This window comes from Schizosaccharomyces cryophilus (assembly GCF_000004155.1).
Source record: "Schizosaccharomyces cryophilus OY26 unplaced genomic scaffold supercont4.1, whole genome shotgun sequence".
In the NCBI taxonomy this organism is placed as follows: Eukaryota; Fungi; Ascomycota; class Schizosaccharomycetes; order Schizosaccharomycetales; family Schizosaccharomycetaceae; genus Schizosaccharomyces; species Schizosaccharomyces cryophilus.
Genome location: NW_013185624.1, coordinates 1,924,250 through 1,940,724, shown reverse-complemented (window position 1 = coordinate 1,940,724; position 16,475 = coordinate 1,924,250). Strand labels below are relative to the sequence as shown.

Here is a 16,475-nt window from a genome sequence, read left to right as displayed (position 1 = left end):
TGTCCTTTTCTCTCGGAAAAGAGAATCATAACAAAGCACGATGAATTCACAAGAGGCTCCCGCAGTCCCAGAAGAAGAGAGGAACGCATTTCGCGTACCAAAAATGTTTCGAATGTCATCTCATCCGGTCGTTCTCTTTTTCTTTTTATTCTTTCGAACAGGCGCCATTGTTGCGTATATTTTAGGAATGCTATTTACATCTAGCTTGTATGTTGTCGGACTTGGTTTCGTGGAATCATGAGAATCGTTGGTTTGCTAACATTATTTTTCTGTTTAGTATGTTGCTATTTATTTTGATATTCACATTACTGGCGATGGATTTGTGGACCGTAAAGAACGTCTCTGGCCGACTGCTTGTTGGACTGAGATGGAGAAATGAAACAGGTGTCGATGGTGAAAGTATATGGATTTTTGAGTCGGCTGACCCCAATCATCCACGGAACACAATCGATCAAAAAGTATTTTGGTATGGACTGTATATATATCCAGCAATTTGGGGCCTTTTAGGAATTCTAGCGTTGGTTCGCCTCCAATTTTTATGGCTTACTCTTGTAGCAATAGGTATTGCATTGACGTCCGTCAATACTGCTGCGTACAGTCGATGTGACAAAGATGCCAAGCGACGATGGGCTACGGAGCTCGTGGAGTCGAATTCTTCTGGATTTGTATCTCAACTCCTTTCGAGGGCCTTCATTAAGCGCTTTTTTGGCTAAATACAAAATGAGCCAGACTTGGACGAATTTCAATGAGTAGAAGCACTATAATGAACGATTCGTAAAGCTCAAGGTAAAGGACAGATATTCACCAAACCAGTAGGGATTTCTTACGGTACATTTTTCTGTCTTTTCTGCCTTCTAATAGGAATAGCTGTGTCAGAATCCGCTTTCATTCAGAACCATTAAACTACAAACTTCATCGCAAGTTAATTCTTTTCCTTTCTTGAAAATGCCGGATATATCGTCTCCTGTATGTACTTACGCTAGGACTCTATGCTATGTTTTCCGAAGAAGGAAGGAATGTTTTTGCCGCTCTTTTTCTTTTTCTTTTCTTTTTCCTGTTCTTTTCTTTCCTCTTCTCGCATCGAATCGAACTTGTTTTTACTTTTTTCCTTCAATCGATATTATCAGAAGCTTTCTTTATAATTATATTGCATTTTCTTTGTATTGCCCTTTTAAAGAAGACGATATGTCTTCTCATAAGATGATACATTAGTACAATACGACTTTATGAAGTCATTTTGTCACCTTGCCACTCGCCATGGTCACATGTACCATGTAAACGTTCCGTAATTTTCTTACAAGTTCTTTTCTGTCTTCCGTTTCGTAATCCTAGTTAATGAGCAGTATGGATCATCTGTAAATACTTTTGCGACTTATATAAATTTCCAATTGGCCTTTCTTGCGTAAACTTGGATTTATCATATATCTTATATTACAAAGAGGGCGCATTCATTCTTGTCTTTTGCCTTGTATATTAACGGAGTTGAACGCTGGTATTTCAGTCGAATATTGAAACTGATTCTGTACAGTTGTCACAGATTGTTTGGAATTTGATATCGCAGTGTGTCATTTCGATGGAGAAAACAATAATAATTTAGGTTGTTTTTTGTTTTAAGCCTTTCTTAACTTGAGTTTCAGTTTGAATATCCATTTTTGTCGATTTCGACTTGGATCGATTGCTTTAAAGCATTTTGTTGTATATATACATTTAGTTTTATTGTCATTTACGTGTTTTTATAATTTATAACCGCTACTGCTCCTATTCGATTCCAGAGTTTGCATTTTCGTTTATCCTTCCTATTATTTATTTCCATTTTCTTGACCCCTCATTGTTTTGTGACTTTTTCCCTGCTGACTATTTGATCCGTTTTATCTGTCTTTTTTATTTTCTTTTTTGTGTGTTCTAATTTTCGTCCGTATTTGTTTGTTCATAGCTTATAATGGATTCCAACAATCCAACAGATCGCTCCACCCTCCCTTGGGAAGAAGAGCCTGCTGGCGGAAATCAGAATGATAGTACTCAACCGCCGCCCCAGGACACTGCTTCTCAACCAGGTCAAGGCCAGAGTGGTAATCCAGAAAATCGCGAGCATCCGCTGGCGTTTTCTGTTGGCACGATGTTTATTATCGCCCCTCAAGGAGGAGGAGGAGGAGCTGATGGAAACGAAAATGAAAACTTTATTAACCCATTTCAACCTCCAGTAAAGCGAGCTCTTAAGGAAGCTTGGGATTCTTTTGAAGAGGTCTCTTCCGAGCAACTCCCTGATATAAGCTGCCCCATTTGCTATGATGATATGAATATAAATGAAGAGACCACGGCTACTCGTATGCCTTGTGGTCATATTTTTGGTAAAAACTGTCTTAAAATCTGGCTCGACGATCACTGTAGTTGTCCTCTTTGTCGCAAAGAAGTGCCACATGAAACGATTGGCTCTTCTCATCCTCCTGTCCTGTTTATCATTCCTCATTCCAACCATCGTCCTCAAAATCAGGGCGAAAATGCCGAACAAGCTCCTGCTGAAAATACTAATCCTTTCTTTTCACTCGCTCAACAACAACGTCCAGAGGGCGCGGAACCCAACGCTACTCCTGCAAATGGTGCAAATGAGGGTACACCCACTCCTCCCCGTATCGCCTTGAATCGCATACGCTTCGTCCTTGCACCTCATCGTACGCCTCAAACGACAGAGTCGGCATCTGATTCTCCATCTGTATCAAATTCACCAGCACTGTCGACTTCTCAGCCACAGCGCGAAAATCCCATTGATTCCAACTCCAATGCCCCGTCGACGGAGCCTGCTCCACCGGCGTCTTCTCTGCCTCGTCCTCCTATCACCCTGACGTCTCTTTTCAACTCCTTCCTTTCTAATCCTTTGGATCGTAATCTGCCCTCAATGCGTACAGATGCCGCTTCAGATGCGGAAAGACAGAATGCTCCACCAGCAGAGTCCCAAAACTCAGAGGTTGGTGCTGCTCGGCCGATTGAGCCGTCAACCCTAGTTCAGCCTCCAAATATACTGAACTTTCCTCCATTTATTCCCCCGGCTGGTCAGCCAAACACCGCTCAAACACCTGAGTCAGGTGATGCTTCTGGTCGGCCATCAACCCAATTTATTACCTTCCATGGTTTGCCTTCCCTTGCAGATTTGCCTACCGTGTTGGAAAGTTTGTTTCGTCCCAATGGTTTGCTAAATCTTCAAAACCATGCCAGACAGGCTCAGAATGCTGAAGGAGAACCCTCTGTTGGTCGTGAAGGCAATGTCGATCAAAATATGAATGAACAAGAACAAGCTGCTAATACTACCGAACCTTCTGAAGAAGACCGTACAAGACCTGAAGGAGCTACATCTACGAATCCTATGATTCATATCTACTTCTTTCGTCCACCTAATGCCGATGCAACTGTTACTGCTCCAACAAACACAGGAGAGACTCAAACAAACAACGATGGTTCTAATGAAGATCGCAGCACAACTGAAAGTGGCAGAGATTCTTTAGAAAATAATGAAAGCCGTTCTAGATTATCTTCAGCTCTTCCTTCAGGGTTAAGACACCTTAGTGAAATGGGTCAACGCATAGTTAGAAGATTCCAAGAGGAGTTTGAAAATCGTATGCGACAAACGACTGAGCATCCTCAACAGGAGCAAGCTACTAACCAAGCAGAAGCTCCTCAAAATCAAACTAGTACCAGTGTTGCCGTTCCAAGTGCATCTCCATCACAACCTGAGCTGCCTTCAGCTAATACTGCCAGCGTTATCGACGAAGGCGTTAATGTCGATCGACCTTCCGTCTCTACTCCATCGGAAGCAGTTAGTAGTGACATTGGAGAAACGAGCAGAATTCCATCAGGAGCTAGTACTCCTCGCATGGTAGCTCCTGTCGCCCGTAGAAATGTGCGTCATCATCCTTACAGTCGACCAACATCTACCAAACCTCAGTGTCAGCTTGGAGACCAAGGTGGCTGTAGTCCAAATGATAGATTTCTACATTTTGAGTGCGGTCACTCTGTACATCAATCATGTTACCATGACTCACCAGAGAATAGACAAATGGATGAGGTTGACGAACAATGTCCAAAATGTCGCCAACAGAATGAAAAATAGGGTATAAATTATGTGTATTGATGTATAAGATGGCTTTCTGAATAGTTAGGGTTGGGATAGATTAATGTTAATGTTATGTTCAGTTTTCTTTTAGAATTTAAAATCAAGACATTAGACAAAAAGCAATTGTGTATGCAACATATGAAATTAAAGCAAGAAAATATTAATCATTCAAAGTCTAATCGTAAGTATAAAGACTTAGAACCTATCAAAAAAAGCAGGTTAGATGACTGGGAATGGATGTTCGAAACTCCATGATCCCACCAAGCATGGGATCATCTAAGCCAACGATGAACGTGTCGCCGGAAGGAGAGAAGTTTGCGCCGGATACTTCACCGAAAAAATCTATAACTTGGCAATCACTGAACGTCTTGGTGTTATAGATTTGCGCAAAATCAGCTTGTTCAACTGCAGCAAGACTGTCGCCGGTGGAAGAGAATACTACGTTAGTAACAGCACTCATTTGGCTTCCCAGCGTGCGAATTGGATATTTAAAAAACCTTGAATCCCATATCTTTAAGGTAGTGTCCTGTCCTCCTGTTGCAAGAATATGTCCATTTGGATGCCATGATCCAGTAAGAACAGAATCAGAGTGAAAAATCTCATCGACCACTTGGTTTGACCTCCAATCGAATAATGGCACACGCTTGCAATCTGAACAAATCAATAATAAAGATAAATCAGGAGAAGGATGTATACTATTGACAGCATCTGTGCCACGGAAAATTACTTGATTACCAGTCTTTTCTATATCTTCCAAAGCCACTGTTCCGTCGTTACATCCAAGAACTGCCAAACCTTTGTAGTCTAACAATTGTATATGGTTGATGGACTCGTCATGCATCTTTCGAATGCTGCAACTTTGAGTTTTTGGATTAAAAATACCATACTGTCCGTATAAAGTACTAAAGCACCCTAGTTGCTGAGAAGTTGATAAACAGCAGATAGAATTTTTCTGTAAGATACTATTACGAAAGTCAAACACGTCGGCCACTTCTTTAGTCAATAAATTCTGTCCTTGGATACCAGAGTTGCTAACATAAAGAATACTGTATTCCCCGAAGAATGCAAGGTTCTTGCAAAGATGAAAATGATTTTTCACGCACACTGGAGTTTTATAGAAGGTATGAAACTCGAAAAATGGATCATACGGGGAAATTCGAACATCGTCTATAGACAATTCGTCCGGAGACCAGTCGGAATGATTACAAGCCAAGCTGTACGTATGCAGTCTATAAAGACGAAAATATTCCCTAGGTCCAATCGCTTCATTTCCCCAAGGGATTCCCTGAAAATCAATACTCTGACGGACTGTAGTTCCAACTAATGGATCAGTGCTCACTCTAAAGTTGGCTTCTGTAGGAAATCCATAGCTATCCAACTCAATGAGGTCTCGTTTTCCCGTATACCATGAGGTATACAGAAAGTCATCAAGATAATCCTGAATTACCGCTCCACTTTCAGCTATGTCATTTGAATGTTAATATAAGAAAAATACAACTTTGTAAGCACTTACGGATTAAGTATTGCTCATCGAAATCCCCATTTGTCATTCAGAATTAGGAAATAATAAGAAAAATACTGCTTTTTCAAAATTTCCAAAATTTGGTGCTAGTGGTACGGCAAGAAGGAGAACGAAAAAATAAAAAAAAATGCTTATGACTATGAAAAGTTAAGAAACCCTTTAAACCTAAAAAAAATTTATGTAATTATATTGGCATATAAATCTCTTCAATTGAATGACTGACTTTCATGGACTTATGGTTTAATTACTGAAGAGCATGCTTGGTCAAGGTACGCTTCTGAATCCTTTCTTTTTCAAAAAGAATAAATCTTTTTAACTAAAAATAAAACCTTGTCTTTTATAATACTCCAAATTTCAAACCAATTAAGTCTGTTGTGCTACTGAACAGAATCTTGTAATAAGCAGTAGCACTGAAACAGCATGGCATAAATCAAAAGTTAAAGGATGGAATAAAATACCAAATCTATAAACTGCGCTTAAACTGGATGCGCTCAATTGCTTTCGTTCTGACTGCACAGCGTTCCTTACTTTTACCACTTGGGCTAGCTTAATGATTCAATGAGCAAGGACGCAAAAGAATCAGCCAGATTTTATTTATTAGATCTTATAGACTCTGTATGTTATTTTTCTTTAAAGATTTAATGACTAACAACAATACAGATTGCAGGAAAGAAAAGCCTGTTATTAGAACGGGAGTTATCAGGCATTTTAGGGCAAGTTATTACGACTAATACTCTTCAAGAACATGGGATTCCTCAAGTATTTTGGTTTGACAAAAATATTCCTCAAGAATTAGACCAGAAAGTCATCTATTTATGTCGACCCACGTATGAGAATGCCAGATTAGTTTCTGCTCATGTTCGGCAACATCAGCGGAATATGAACCAAACTGAAAATACTGTTATTTTACTTCCGGATACAAATGTTCTGTTTGAGACAGTGCTTCAAGAAGAGGGTGTTTTCGGGGAATTGGTTATAATGGAATGGTCGCTACACATGGTACCTTTGGATGAGGACCTTTTGTCTTTAGAACTGAAACCTGGTGCTAAAGAGGATAGTTTGCTTAAGTCTTCTGTCAGAGCTCTGGTTAACTTTGAGTCACATAACGGGCGATTTCCTCGAGCATCTGGTCGTGGTTCCAATTCAGCTAAACTTATCGAGATCTGGGATAAGTGGTACCAAGAAGAAGCTATAAATAACGCAAGAAAAGATGAAGTTGATTTTTCTACTTCTTATGATAGTGTCTTAATTATGGATCGTACAATGGATTGGGTAACTCCGTTTCTCACTCAGTTAACATACTTTGGTCTTTTAGACGAAGTACTAGGAATCGATCAGAGTAAGTTATTTTTTTTCTAACTCAAATTAACTGAGCTTTTTAGTGAACGTAAAACTTCCCCCGAACTTAGTAAGTCGAAATGAAAATTCGTCTTCCGGAACACACAAGAAATTCTCCTTAAGTTCATCGTATAGTACGATCACAAAGGATGTTAAAGATGTAAACTTCAATTGCATTGGCTCCTACTTGGGAAAAATTGCTCGAAAACTTTCAAGTGATTATGAAGGCCGCCGTCAGGCTAAAACAGTGAATCAGATTCGCGATTTTGTGTCGAAATTGGGTTCTTTGCAGTCAGAACACACTTCATTAAATATACGTAAGTATATATTGGAAGCTTGCACTTCCCTTTCTATATGAACTAACAGATAGACACTGGACTCGCTGAATTAATGATGCAGCATGCAAAGAGTAGTACCTTTCAGAAAATCTTACAAATACAACAATCACTTGTTTCTGGCGCTGAACCTTCCAGTCAATTTCCTTTACTAGATCAGTTGATTTATACAGATGTACCTGTTGAAGAAGTGTTCCGTATCCTCTGTTTAGCTAGTATCGTTTCAACAGGGCTAAAGCAGAGAGATATAGATTATTACCGAAAAGAAATTGTTCAGACTTATGGATATAAGAATTTATTGACCTTTCAACGTCTAATTGACGTTGGGCTGTTACGTGTTCGACCCTCAAGCAATATTTCTTTGCAAAGGTCTTTCTCATATACCACTTGGCTTAACAGCTATCCATTGATTAATGAAGAAGTTGATGAACAGCATCCTTCGGACATCTCTTATACCTACAGTGGATACGGGCCCTTGTCTGTGCATATGTCTTATGATATTTTGCAAAACAGAGACAATCCTGAGAAACTAAGGGAACTAAAAAACCTCCCCGGTGAATACGTAGATAGATGGTTTAAGCAGCAAGATAAAAATGTTACTCGAACGTTTACGAGAGGAACGGATAAAAAGAGAAAAATCCTTGTTTTTTTCCTGGGAGGCTGCACGTTTACTGAACTTTCAGCATTCCGTTTATTGGCTGATAAATTTGAAAATTTCGAATTTACTTTCATGACTACAGGCATGATTACTGGTGGTAAAGTTGTACAGTCCTTTATGCCACCTATCCAAACTCTGATTGATGAGTAATGTCTACTAATTAATCGTCTCTAATAAAAAACATTGCGATTGATTAATGAAATAATGCTTTAAGAAACGCAGATTTAGGCGACCTTCAGGAAGTCTATTCACGGATTCACGACGATAGTAGTTAAAAAGTTCATCCTTAGAAGCAAACTAATTTGAATATGAAAACAAGTACTAAATTCCATCTGCTAGTTGTCTATAGTTATTATTATAATTTGTCTGTCCTATTGTTTATAGTATTATGTGTATTTTGGTTGCCATGCCAGCACTGACTTCGTATACTAATAAACTATCCTTCTACAACACACGAACATTGAAAAATGTCTTCATCAGGTAGGAAATGCAGCTTCTACTTTATAAGTTTACGCTAACAATTTAAAAGATTCGGACTCTATTTCTATTTCAGCTCGGAGGCGTTCTGTTCGAAACACTGGCCGACAAATAAATCTCCAAGAGTCGGATGATGAAAATGAGAGTTTTGATGTATGCATGAGTGTTTTCTTTTGGCTTTAGTTAACCATTGCTTTAACAGGAACTTCCCCTGAGTGAAGCTAAACCCGTGAAACCCGAAAGCGATGATGATGAGGACGATGTTCCTATAGGAAGTAAACGCGCACCTGTAGAGAAAAAGACTAAACGTGCTACGAAACGTAACAAAAAAGATAATGAAATAAAAAAAGGAACGCGTAAAAAAGTCAAACAGGTTAAGGAGGAGGACGAGGATGATCTACCGTTAAATACCAAAGCGAAGCCACGAGCAGCCAGAGGAAAATCTAAAGAAACAAAAAAAACAAATGGTACTCCTGTTAAGAAAGAAGAAATGGATGATCGAGATTTAACTCCGCTAAAAAGTGGCCCTCCCTCTCCATCGCTTAAATCCGGCACGGTTACGGGCAGTAACCGTTCTCCAAACGATGAAGAGGAAGAGGAAGAAGAAGAAGAATTTAAATGGTGGGAACAAAGAAATCTCGATGGTACCCAAAAATGGACTACCCTGGAACACAACGGTGTTATATTTGCCCCTCCGTATGAACCTCTTCCAAAAGATGTAAAACTATACTATGATGGAAAGCCGGTGGATCTTCCTTTGGAAGCAGAGGAAGTTGCAGGGTTTTTTGGCGCAATGTTGGAAACCGACCATGCTAAAAACCCAACTTTCCAGAAAAACTTTTTTCGTGATTTCCTAGCAGTGTGCGACGAATGTAATTTTAAACATAATATCAAAGAATTTTCCAAATGTGATTTTACCCAAATGTTCCAGTATTTTGAGCGAAAAAGAGAGGAAAAACGAAATATGTCGAAAGAACAAAAGAAGGAACTTAAAAAGAAAAAAGATGAGGAAGAAGAAAAGTATAAATGGTGTCTACTGGACAATCGCAAGGAACGTGTTGGTAACTTCCGCATTGAGCCACCTGGACTTTTCCGTGGACGAGGTAACCATCCTAAAACGGGTTCATTAAAGCGGCGTGTCTATCCAGAGCAAATTACAATTAACATAGGCAAAGAAGCTTCCATTCCTGAGCCTTTACCAGGACATCATTGGGCTGAAGTAAGACATGATAATACAGTCACTTGGCTGGCTACTTGGCATGAAAATGTTAACAATAATGTGAAATACGTTTTCCTGGCAGCTGGTAGCTCTTTGAAAGGACAGAGTGACTTAAAGAAATACGAAAAATCTCGAAAACTGAAAGATTATATTGATGATATTCGAGAGGGTTACACAAAAGACCTCAAGAGTGATCTAACGGTGGAACGCCAGCGAGGAACAGCCATGTACTTGATTGATGTCTTTGCCCTTCGTGCGGGTAACGAAAAAGGTGAAGATGAAGCAGATACTGTTGGTTGTTGTTCATTACGCTATGAGCATGTTACACTGAAACCCCCTAACATTGTAATCTTTGACTTTTTAGGTAAAGATTCTATTCGGTATTATAACGAAGTAGAGGTGGACCCTCAAGTTTTCAAAAATTTGAGAATTTTTAAACGTTCACCAAAGAAAGAAGGAGACTTGATATTCGATCGTTTAACAACCAACACATTGAACAAATACCTTACGAGCTTAATGGATGGACTATCAGCAAAGGTATTCCGTACATATAATGCATCTCATACGATGAACGTAGAACTAAAGAAAATGCCCAAGAACTTATCCCTTGCAGATAAGGTCTTATTTTATAACCGTGCCAACAGAACGGTAGCAGTTTTATGTAACCATCAACGGTCTGTAACGAAGAATCATGACGTTCAAATGGAGCGGTATGAGGAACGTATAAAAGCATTACAGTATCAGAGACTTCGTTTACATAGAATGATGTTAAGTTTAGAACCTAAACTGTCGAAAAAGAAGCCGGAACTGGTACAGGGAGAAGAAGGTATAAATGATGAATGGGTTGAAAGGCATCACGAATTACTTTATGAATTAGAAAAAGAAAAGATCAAGAAGAAATTTGAACGTGATAACGAAAAAATTATGGCTGAAGATCCAAAGAGCAAACTTCCTGACAATGAATTAGAAAAACGATTAACGGCGGCGGACCAGCTGAAAGCGGTGTTGGATGCTGAGTATAAAACAACCAAAGTTCATCCTGGACGAGCAACGCTCGAACGCTTAGAAAGTCGCTTGACAAAATTAAATGAGCGAATCAAGGTGATGCGTACTCAAATGATCGATAAGGATGAGAACAAGACGACTGCTTTAACAACTAGCAAAATCAATTACATTGATCCACGACTTACGTTTTCATTTAGTAGACGAGAAGATGTTCCGATTGAAAAGCTGTTTAGTAAAACGATACGCGACAAATTTAATTGGGCCTCTGAAACACCCGCGGATTGGGAATGGTGATTTCTTTCTATTCATTGTTTTGGGCAGGTTTAAAACTTCCGTTGATTGGTTTGTCATAACTTAGCTGCTTTCGTTGAGTGAAAAACTGATAAATTTAGTTGGAAGTTATGGATTTCAGGTTTATATATTAAAAGAATCTATCTAGATTAAGTTCTAATATTAAATGGTTTGTTTAATTTATTACCTACATGCATCGAAATTGCCGCAGGAATGAAATTTGACAACAGTGATCTTGTCTTACTGCCCTTTTGGACTTTGGGACATGGTAATTTTTAAAACTTTTATTGCTTTCTATAATGCACTTATGCCTCTGTAATTATAATCAAAATCAAGGAAATTCATTTTAATCTTTTCTATATAGTGAGACATAAGGTGGTTGGGCAAGGTTACGCTAAGCTTGTATTTCTGGTCCGATAGAGCATACCGGAGCGAGCCAACGGAAGACCACAGACGAAACAGTCAAACTGGTAGCGCGCGGAGACATCCTTTCTCTCACAGGTGCTTCACTCCTTCCTTCTACAAACCACCCCCCCTCTTTGGAGCAAGTTGGAAATTGTAAGAATTTCAATCTCCTAGTGATTAAACCCCGTTCTTTATTGATATAAACATAAATTATTATTTAAAAACGAAAAAAAATCGTTTTTAAAAGCCTTACAGAATTGATTTTCTTTCGTAGATAATACCTGGTTCGTCTTTAACTTCTTCTCTTTTACTTCTTTACGTCTTTATTTGATACAATGTCGAACGCACCTGTCCCTTCAGTTCCTCAAAAGAAGACTGTTCAACTCTTTACACCTGAGTACTATGGTCTTTGTACTTTGGGTGGTCTCTTGGCCTGTGGTCTTACCCACACAGCCATTACTCCCTTGGACGTGGTGAAATGCCGTAGACAAGTGAATCCCAACATTTATTCCAGCAACATGGCTGGCTTACGCTCTATCTTCGGTAAGGAAGGTATTCGTGGTCTGTTTACCGGTGGTGTTCCAACTTTAGTCGGTTACTCTCTTCAAGGATGTGGTAAATACGGTTTCTATGAAATCTTCAAACACCAATACTCTAAGATTGTCGGTTCCGAGAACGCTCACAATTACCGTACCAGTGTCTACTTAGCTGCTTCTGCTTCCGCTGAATTGTTGGCTGATGTTATGTTGTGCCCTATGGAAGCTCTCAAGGTTCGTATCCAAACTACTTCTCCTCGTTTTGCCAACACTACTCGTGAGGCTTGGACTAAGGTTGTTGCTAATGAAGGTTTCGGTACTCTCTACCGCGGACTTACTCCTTTGTGGTTCCGTCAAATTCCTTACACCATGATGAAGTTTGCCTCTTTTGAACGTATTGTCGAAAGCTTGTACAGTTACATTGGTAAGCCCAAGAACATGTACAGCAAGAGTGAAAAGATCGGTATCTCCTTTGCTGGTGGTTATATGGCTGGTGTTCTTTGCGCTATCATTAGCCACCCCGCTGATACTATGGTTTCTAAGCTTAACTCTTCCAAGCAAGCTGGTGAGGGAGTCGGTGCTGCTGCTTCTCGTATCTACCGCAATATTGGATTTGGTGGTTTGTGGAACGGTCTTACTGTTCGTATTTTCATGATTGGTACTTTGACTGGTGCTCAATGGCTCATCTATGACTCTTTCAAGATTGCTTGTGGCTTCCCTGCTACTGGTGCTTAAGTTTGTTTTAATTAATTTTATTCATCGTTCAACAGCAATTGAGTAGCTCTTGCTTTTCTGTTATTCCTCCCCACTTTTAGTAAATAGTTCTCGTTAGTTTACTATTTTAGCTATTAGACAACATTGTCTTTCAAAGCCTTTTACTCAATATAAAAATCATTTCCTTTTATGCTATAATGGACATCTCTAGGAAAGTAGCAAGCTCCAGTTATCCTAAGTCTGAGTGTCGCTGACCTTTTCTTGAGTTTAACCGCAAAGATGCATTCCATTGTCCAAATTGATGACCAAAAAGTTGGGCTGTTCTGGGAATCGAACCCAGGACCACCATCACCCTAAGATGGTATCATACCACTAGACCAAACGGCCGCGCTGTGCTTTAGATATAATAAAGTTTATATAAGAGATATTAAATAAATTGTGGTACATTGTAATGTCTCGGAGGACTATAAACCATTTATATTTATCATTACTCCGTATTAGAAATTAACAGGATTTCATCAGTAGAAAAACTATTTCATTATGGGTATGTTGTGTTTCAAGTGACCAGCCAGCGCTCGGTTTATGTACCACGTGGAGGCAAAACGCACGTTTAATACACATGGATATCTATCTCAATTATAAAAGAATTCAGTCAGTTTTACTAGAAAGTGATTTCATCTCAACGTTGCATTAAAAGATCCTAACCATCACCAAGGCCGGTCCATGCAACTCGACATCCACGCAATCTTGGAAAATCAACAAGTAGCATGAAACTTATAGCGTTGAAATAAAAATACAAGTCTCTAAAAGTATAAAATGGGTCGGGTTGTACTTTCATTTATTTCATCTTTTTTGAGGACTCACAGCCCTAGTATTCTGAATAATTAAAATATACTACGATATGAAGTAACAAGTGGCCGTTTGGTCTAGTGGTATGATACCATCTTAGGGTGATGGTGGTCCTGGGTTCGATTCCCAGAACAGCCCAATTTTTTTACATATTTCGTATGAAGTAATTTGAACTTAGGGAACATAAATAAAACGTAAAGCATAATACTTCGTGCTTGTCTGTCAAAGAAGATCCTAATGATATCAAATATTACTAGCTGTTTATACGACGATTTTACCGATACACAACATACCTACCGGAAACCAAAAGCTCACGATTGTTTAGTGGAATTTTTTTGCGAAATTCAGAACAACTATGACCAAGACTATTACCCATCACTATTCCATTTCGATTCTAATCGCATTTCTTAGTATTATATCCATTACGATTATTACTAACTTCCTAACTAGGTGGGGGCGGGGGATTAATTGACTAACATCAATAGGACTTGGTATAGAATGAGTGGGCTTTAACAGCTATATTCGTTTTATTATTAGCAAGTGATGCTAATTCCATTGCATAATGTATCAGTATACAACGACAAGAAACTGACCTTAGCTATTAGAGAACCTCCTGAAAATACGGCTTACAATGACATACAGTAGATCTCTCTAGTCGGCCGGTTAAAGTGCATGGTTTGAATTTTGAATACTTTTCAGATATAGAGTTATGGCCTAACGGAAATGTTTCGTAGATACTTTCCAATTATACGAAATTATTGATCGAATGTGATAATGACATTGTGTTTGAGGATGGCCACTGGCAAAATTAGCTTTCGGACGCTTGCACTGGTTATGGAGTGGTAACGGTTATTGCTTGCTAGGGTTCCTATTCGGGCTTATTTTCAAGTTATGGTTATAAGCAAGGAAAATAGTTGCCTAAAATTGACTGTACAATGGGTGGAAAGCAGAATTGTTGAGTCTCGTGGAGTTGAGCTGTACATGTATTTGTACCTTTTCTTTCGTGCCACCTTAGGAGTATTGGAAAGCGGTGGTGGTGCTAAATTAATGATAACTCCACATCGTAGAGTTGTCGATTCTTTTAGACTTATTATGATGCAATTTCTTCCATTACTATTCACTGTTGTTATTGATTTTTCCTGGCTTTCTCTTTTGTTAATTTGGCAAGCCGAAAATATGAACTGTAAACAAAAATCGTCGAATCGAGGTTTACACGATATGTTACCAGACCCCTGCTACCTCAAAGTGGATTTGAAAATTATTAGCATCGCGTTGCGATAATGTTGGTGCGTTAATTACAAATTGAAACCAAAGTGTGAACCTCTTAAAAACAAATAGGAATTGATGCTATGACTATACATTTTATTAAGCGTGTTCAAAAAGCCTTCCTTGCTAGTTTAGTATCATGCTCATTTCTAGGTGCAGAAAAGTAGAAAAAATAGCACGTGTTCGAGGTACAATTAAGCTTTTTCCAAAACTTATAATCTTCTAGGATCAAAGACATATTTTATATCAAAAACATCAACAAGACAAAATCTCTCAAAGAAAAAGCTTCGCAAAAAAGGGAATTTTTTTGTTTACTCTTTCATAAACAAAAGGCGAAATTATAACAGATGTTACCTGTAAGCGATGCGAAATTTCCTGATGAAGCCAGCTTCTTTTTTCCTCAGTTCCTGACAATTATACTGATTTTGTTTGGAACAGGCAGAATTCCTTTGATTTAGCTGTTATTTCTCTTTAATTTTGGCTTTCCTCATCATTTGTGAGTTTTGCATCCAGAACAAATTTTCGTTTTTCCGACCATGTTGCTATTAAATCGCTGAATACTCCCATTTATTTCTATTAAAAGAGTTTGAAAAAAAATTTGGAAGGCTTGATAGATCCTCCTGTGAACAACCATGCTAATGTTTACGATGTTAATCTCAAGAAGGTGCTTTCTTTATTTACACCACAGAACATAAGAAACCCTACCAAATCGAAGTCTTCCCAAACCAGAGAGAAAATCCGTTGGTTTCTCTTGCTTTGGACGACTTTTTAGAAAAGTATGGCACCAACTCTTCAGAGTTGAAAAAAAAAAAATATTTTAGGACACGTGAAGGTTCAAAGTAATATCGCTGTTTTTTTCATTTTTTGTTTATCACTACTGCTTGCAGTTGCCGTTGGGATAACTTTGACTGTTATCTATGCCCAACTTTTCATTTAACAGCTATTTTTTATCATATTCAGAGGCAATAAGTTTGGTATACTTTTCATAACATAACTGGAGCCAACCCTTTTGGGTCGTTGGTAACATTATCGAACTTGTATGTACATCCATCAATTGAAACCCTTTTAGTCTCAATTAAATACGGTCGTTTCATTTCTTTCTTACAGAACGTGATTCAAAAATTTACTTTGTAAGTAATTATATTCCTGAAGAACACGTGAAAGCCGCTTTTTGGTTGTAGGCTGTTATTCAATTGTCTAATGAAAAGCAGTTAGCTAATGCGTCTGCAGTTTCCATGTTTTGTTTGTTACTTCTTCTGTGTGAATAAATTAAGTACAACGAGAAATTAGTAGCTCACTTTCAAGTAAAAAGTTGTTAACAGTTCACAGAAAAGTGAGATCTGCTATGTAAACAAACGCGAAACTAGCGAAACTTGTTATTTGTTCCTTGTGACTCAAACGTATCTTCAACGATTTATTAACAATAATCGCTATAAGAGATAGCGTAACTGAACCCATCATTATCCTGAGCAAAAATGTTGCGTAAGTGATGCGAAATTTCTTGCTGGAGCCAACTTTTTATTTCTTCAATTCCTGCCAATTGGGCTGATTTTGACTTCCATTTTGTGCTTTTGGAATGACCAGGTAGAGCTTCTTTAGTTTTGGCTGCTACTTCTGATGAGTTTTGCGTTTGCGAAATTTTGCATCGAATACGGATCGACAGCTTGGTATTTGACGCTCTTTTGCTAATTATTCATTGAAATTTCTCTTTATTTGTTTTAGATGTCGGAAAAGGAGCTGAAATTCGATTCAAGC

At 38.5% G+C, this 16,475-nt stretch overlaps 7 protein-coding genes and 2 non-coding genes across 9 annotated transcripts; 7 read left to right on the top strand and 2 right to left on the bottom strand.

The window, feature by feature from the left end:
- Positions 1-40: 40 nt before the first annotated feature.
- Positions 41-713, top strand: SPOG_02858 (transporter Tvp23; the record flags this gene model as incomplete). Its single annotated transcript, XM_013165519.1, has 2 exons — positions 41-207; positions 278-713. 2 exons carry the CDS (start codon positions 41-43, stop codon positions 711-713), a joined length of 603 nt encoding a protein of 200 aa, XP_013020973.1.
- Positions 714-1,939: 1,226 nt separating this feature from the next.
- SPOG_02859 (sir antagonist) lies at positions 1,940-4,102 on the top strand (the record flags this gene model as incomplete). The annotated part of the gene is made up of 1 exon (XM_013165520.1): positions 1,940-4,102. The coding sequence occupies one exon, from the start codon at positions 1,940-1,942 to the stop codon at positions 4,100-4,102; it is 2,163 nt and encodes a 720-aa protein (XP_013020974.1).
- On the bottom strand, positions 4,053-5,803 carry SPOG_02860 (WD40/YVTN repeat-like protein). Its single transcript, XM_013165521.1, has 2 exons — positions 5,619-5,803; positions 4,053-5,566 (listed from the first exon to the last, which is right to left on the bottom strand). The coding sequence occupies exons 1-2, from the start codon at positions 5,653-5,655 to the stop codon at positions 4,311-4,313; spliced, it is 1,293 nt and encodes a 430-aa protein (XP_013020975.1). The 5' UTR covers positions 5,656-5,803; the 3' UTR covers positions 4,053-4,310.
- A 28-nt stretch (positions 5,804-5,831) lies between these two features.
- Positions 5,832-8,349, top strand: SPOG_02861 (vacuolar sorting protein Vps33). Its single transcript, XM_013165522.1, has 4 exons — positions 5,832-6,242; positions 6,288-6,966; positions 7,010-7,282; positions 7,336-8,349. Exons 1-4 carry the CDS (start codon positions 6,186-6,188, stop codon positions 8,106-8,108), a joined length of 1,782 nt encoding a protein of 593 aa, XP_013020976.1. The 5' UTR covers positions 5,832-6,185; the 3' UTR covers positions 8,109-8,349.
- A 40-nt stretch (positions 8,350-8,389) lies between these two features.
- SPOG_02862 (DNA topoisomerase I) lies at positions 8,390-11,330 on the top strand. The gene is made up of 3 exons (XM_013165523.1): positions 8,390-8,438; positions 8,488-8,588; positions 8,638-11,330. Exons 1-3 carry the CDS (start codon positions 8,426-8,428, stop codon positions 10,951-10,953), a joined length of 2,430 nt encoding a protein of 809 aa, XP_013020977.1. The 5' UTR covers positions 8,390-8,425; the 3' UTR covers positions 10,954-11,330.
- On the top strand, positions 11,285-13,067 carry SPOG_02863 (inorganic phosphate transporter). The gene has a single exon (XM_013165524.1). It carries the CDS (start codon positions 11,691-11,693, stop codon positions 12,624-12,626), a length of 936 nt encoding a protein of 311 aa, XP_013020978.1. The 5' UTR covers positions 11,285-11,690; the 3' UTR covers positions 12,627-13,067.
- Positions 12,921-12,992, bottom strand: SPOG_16159. The gene has a single exon. It is a non-coding gene; the product is annotated as a tRNA-Pro (tRNA).
- A 453-nt stretch (positions 13,068-13,520) lies between the features above and the next one.
- Positions 13,521-13,592, top strand: SPOG_16158. Its single transcript has one exon. It is a non-coding gene; the product is annotated as a tRNA-Pro (tRNA).
- SPOG_02864 (uncharacterized protein) lies at positions 13,581-15,923 on the top strand. Its single transcript, XM_013165525.1, has one exon. It carries the CDS (start codon positions 14,346-14,348, stop codon positions 14,733-14,735), a length of 390 nt encoding a protein of 129 aa, XP_013020979.1. The 5' UTR covers positions 13,581-14,345; the 3' UTR covers positions 14,736-15,923.
- Positions 15,924-16,475: the final 552 nt, after the last annotated feature.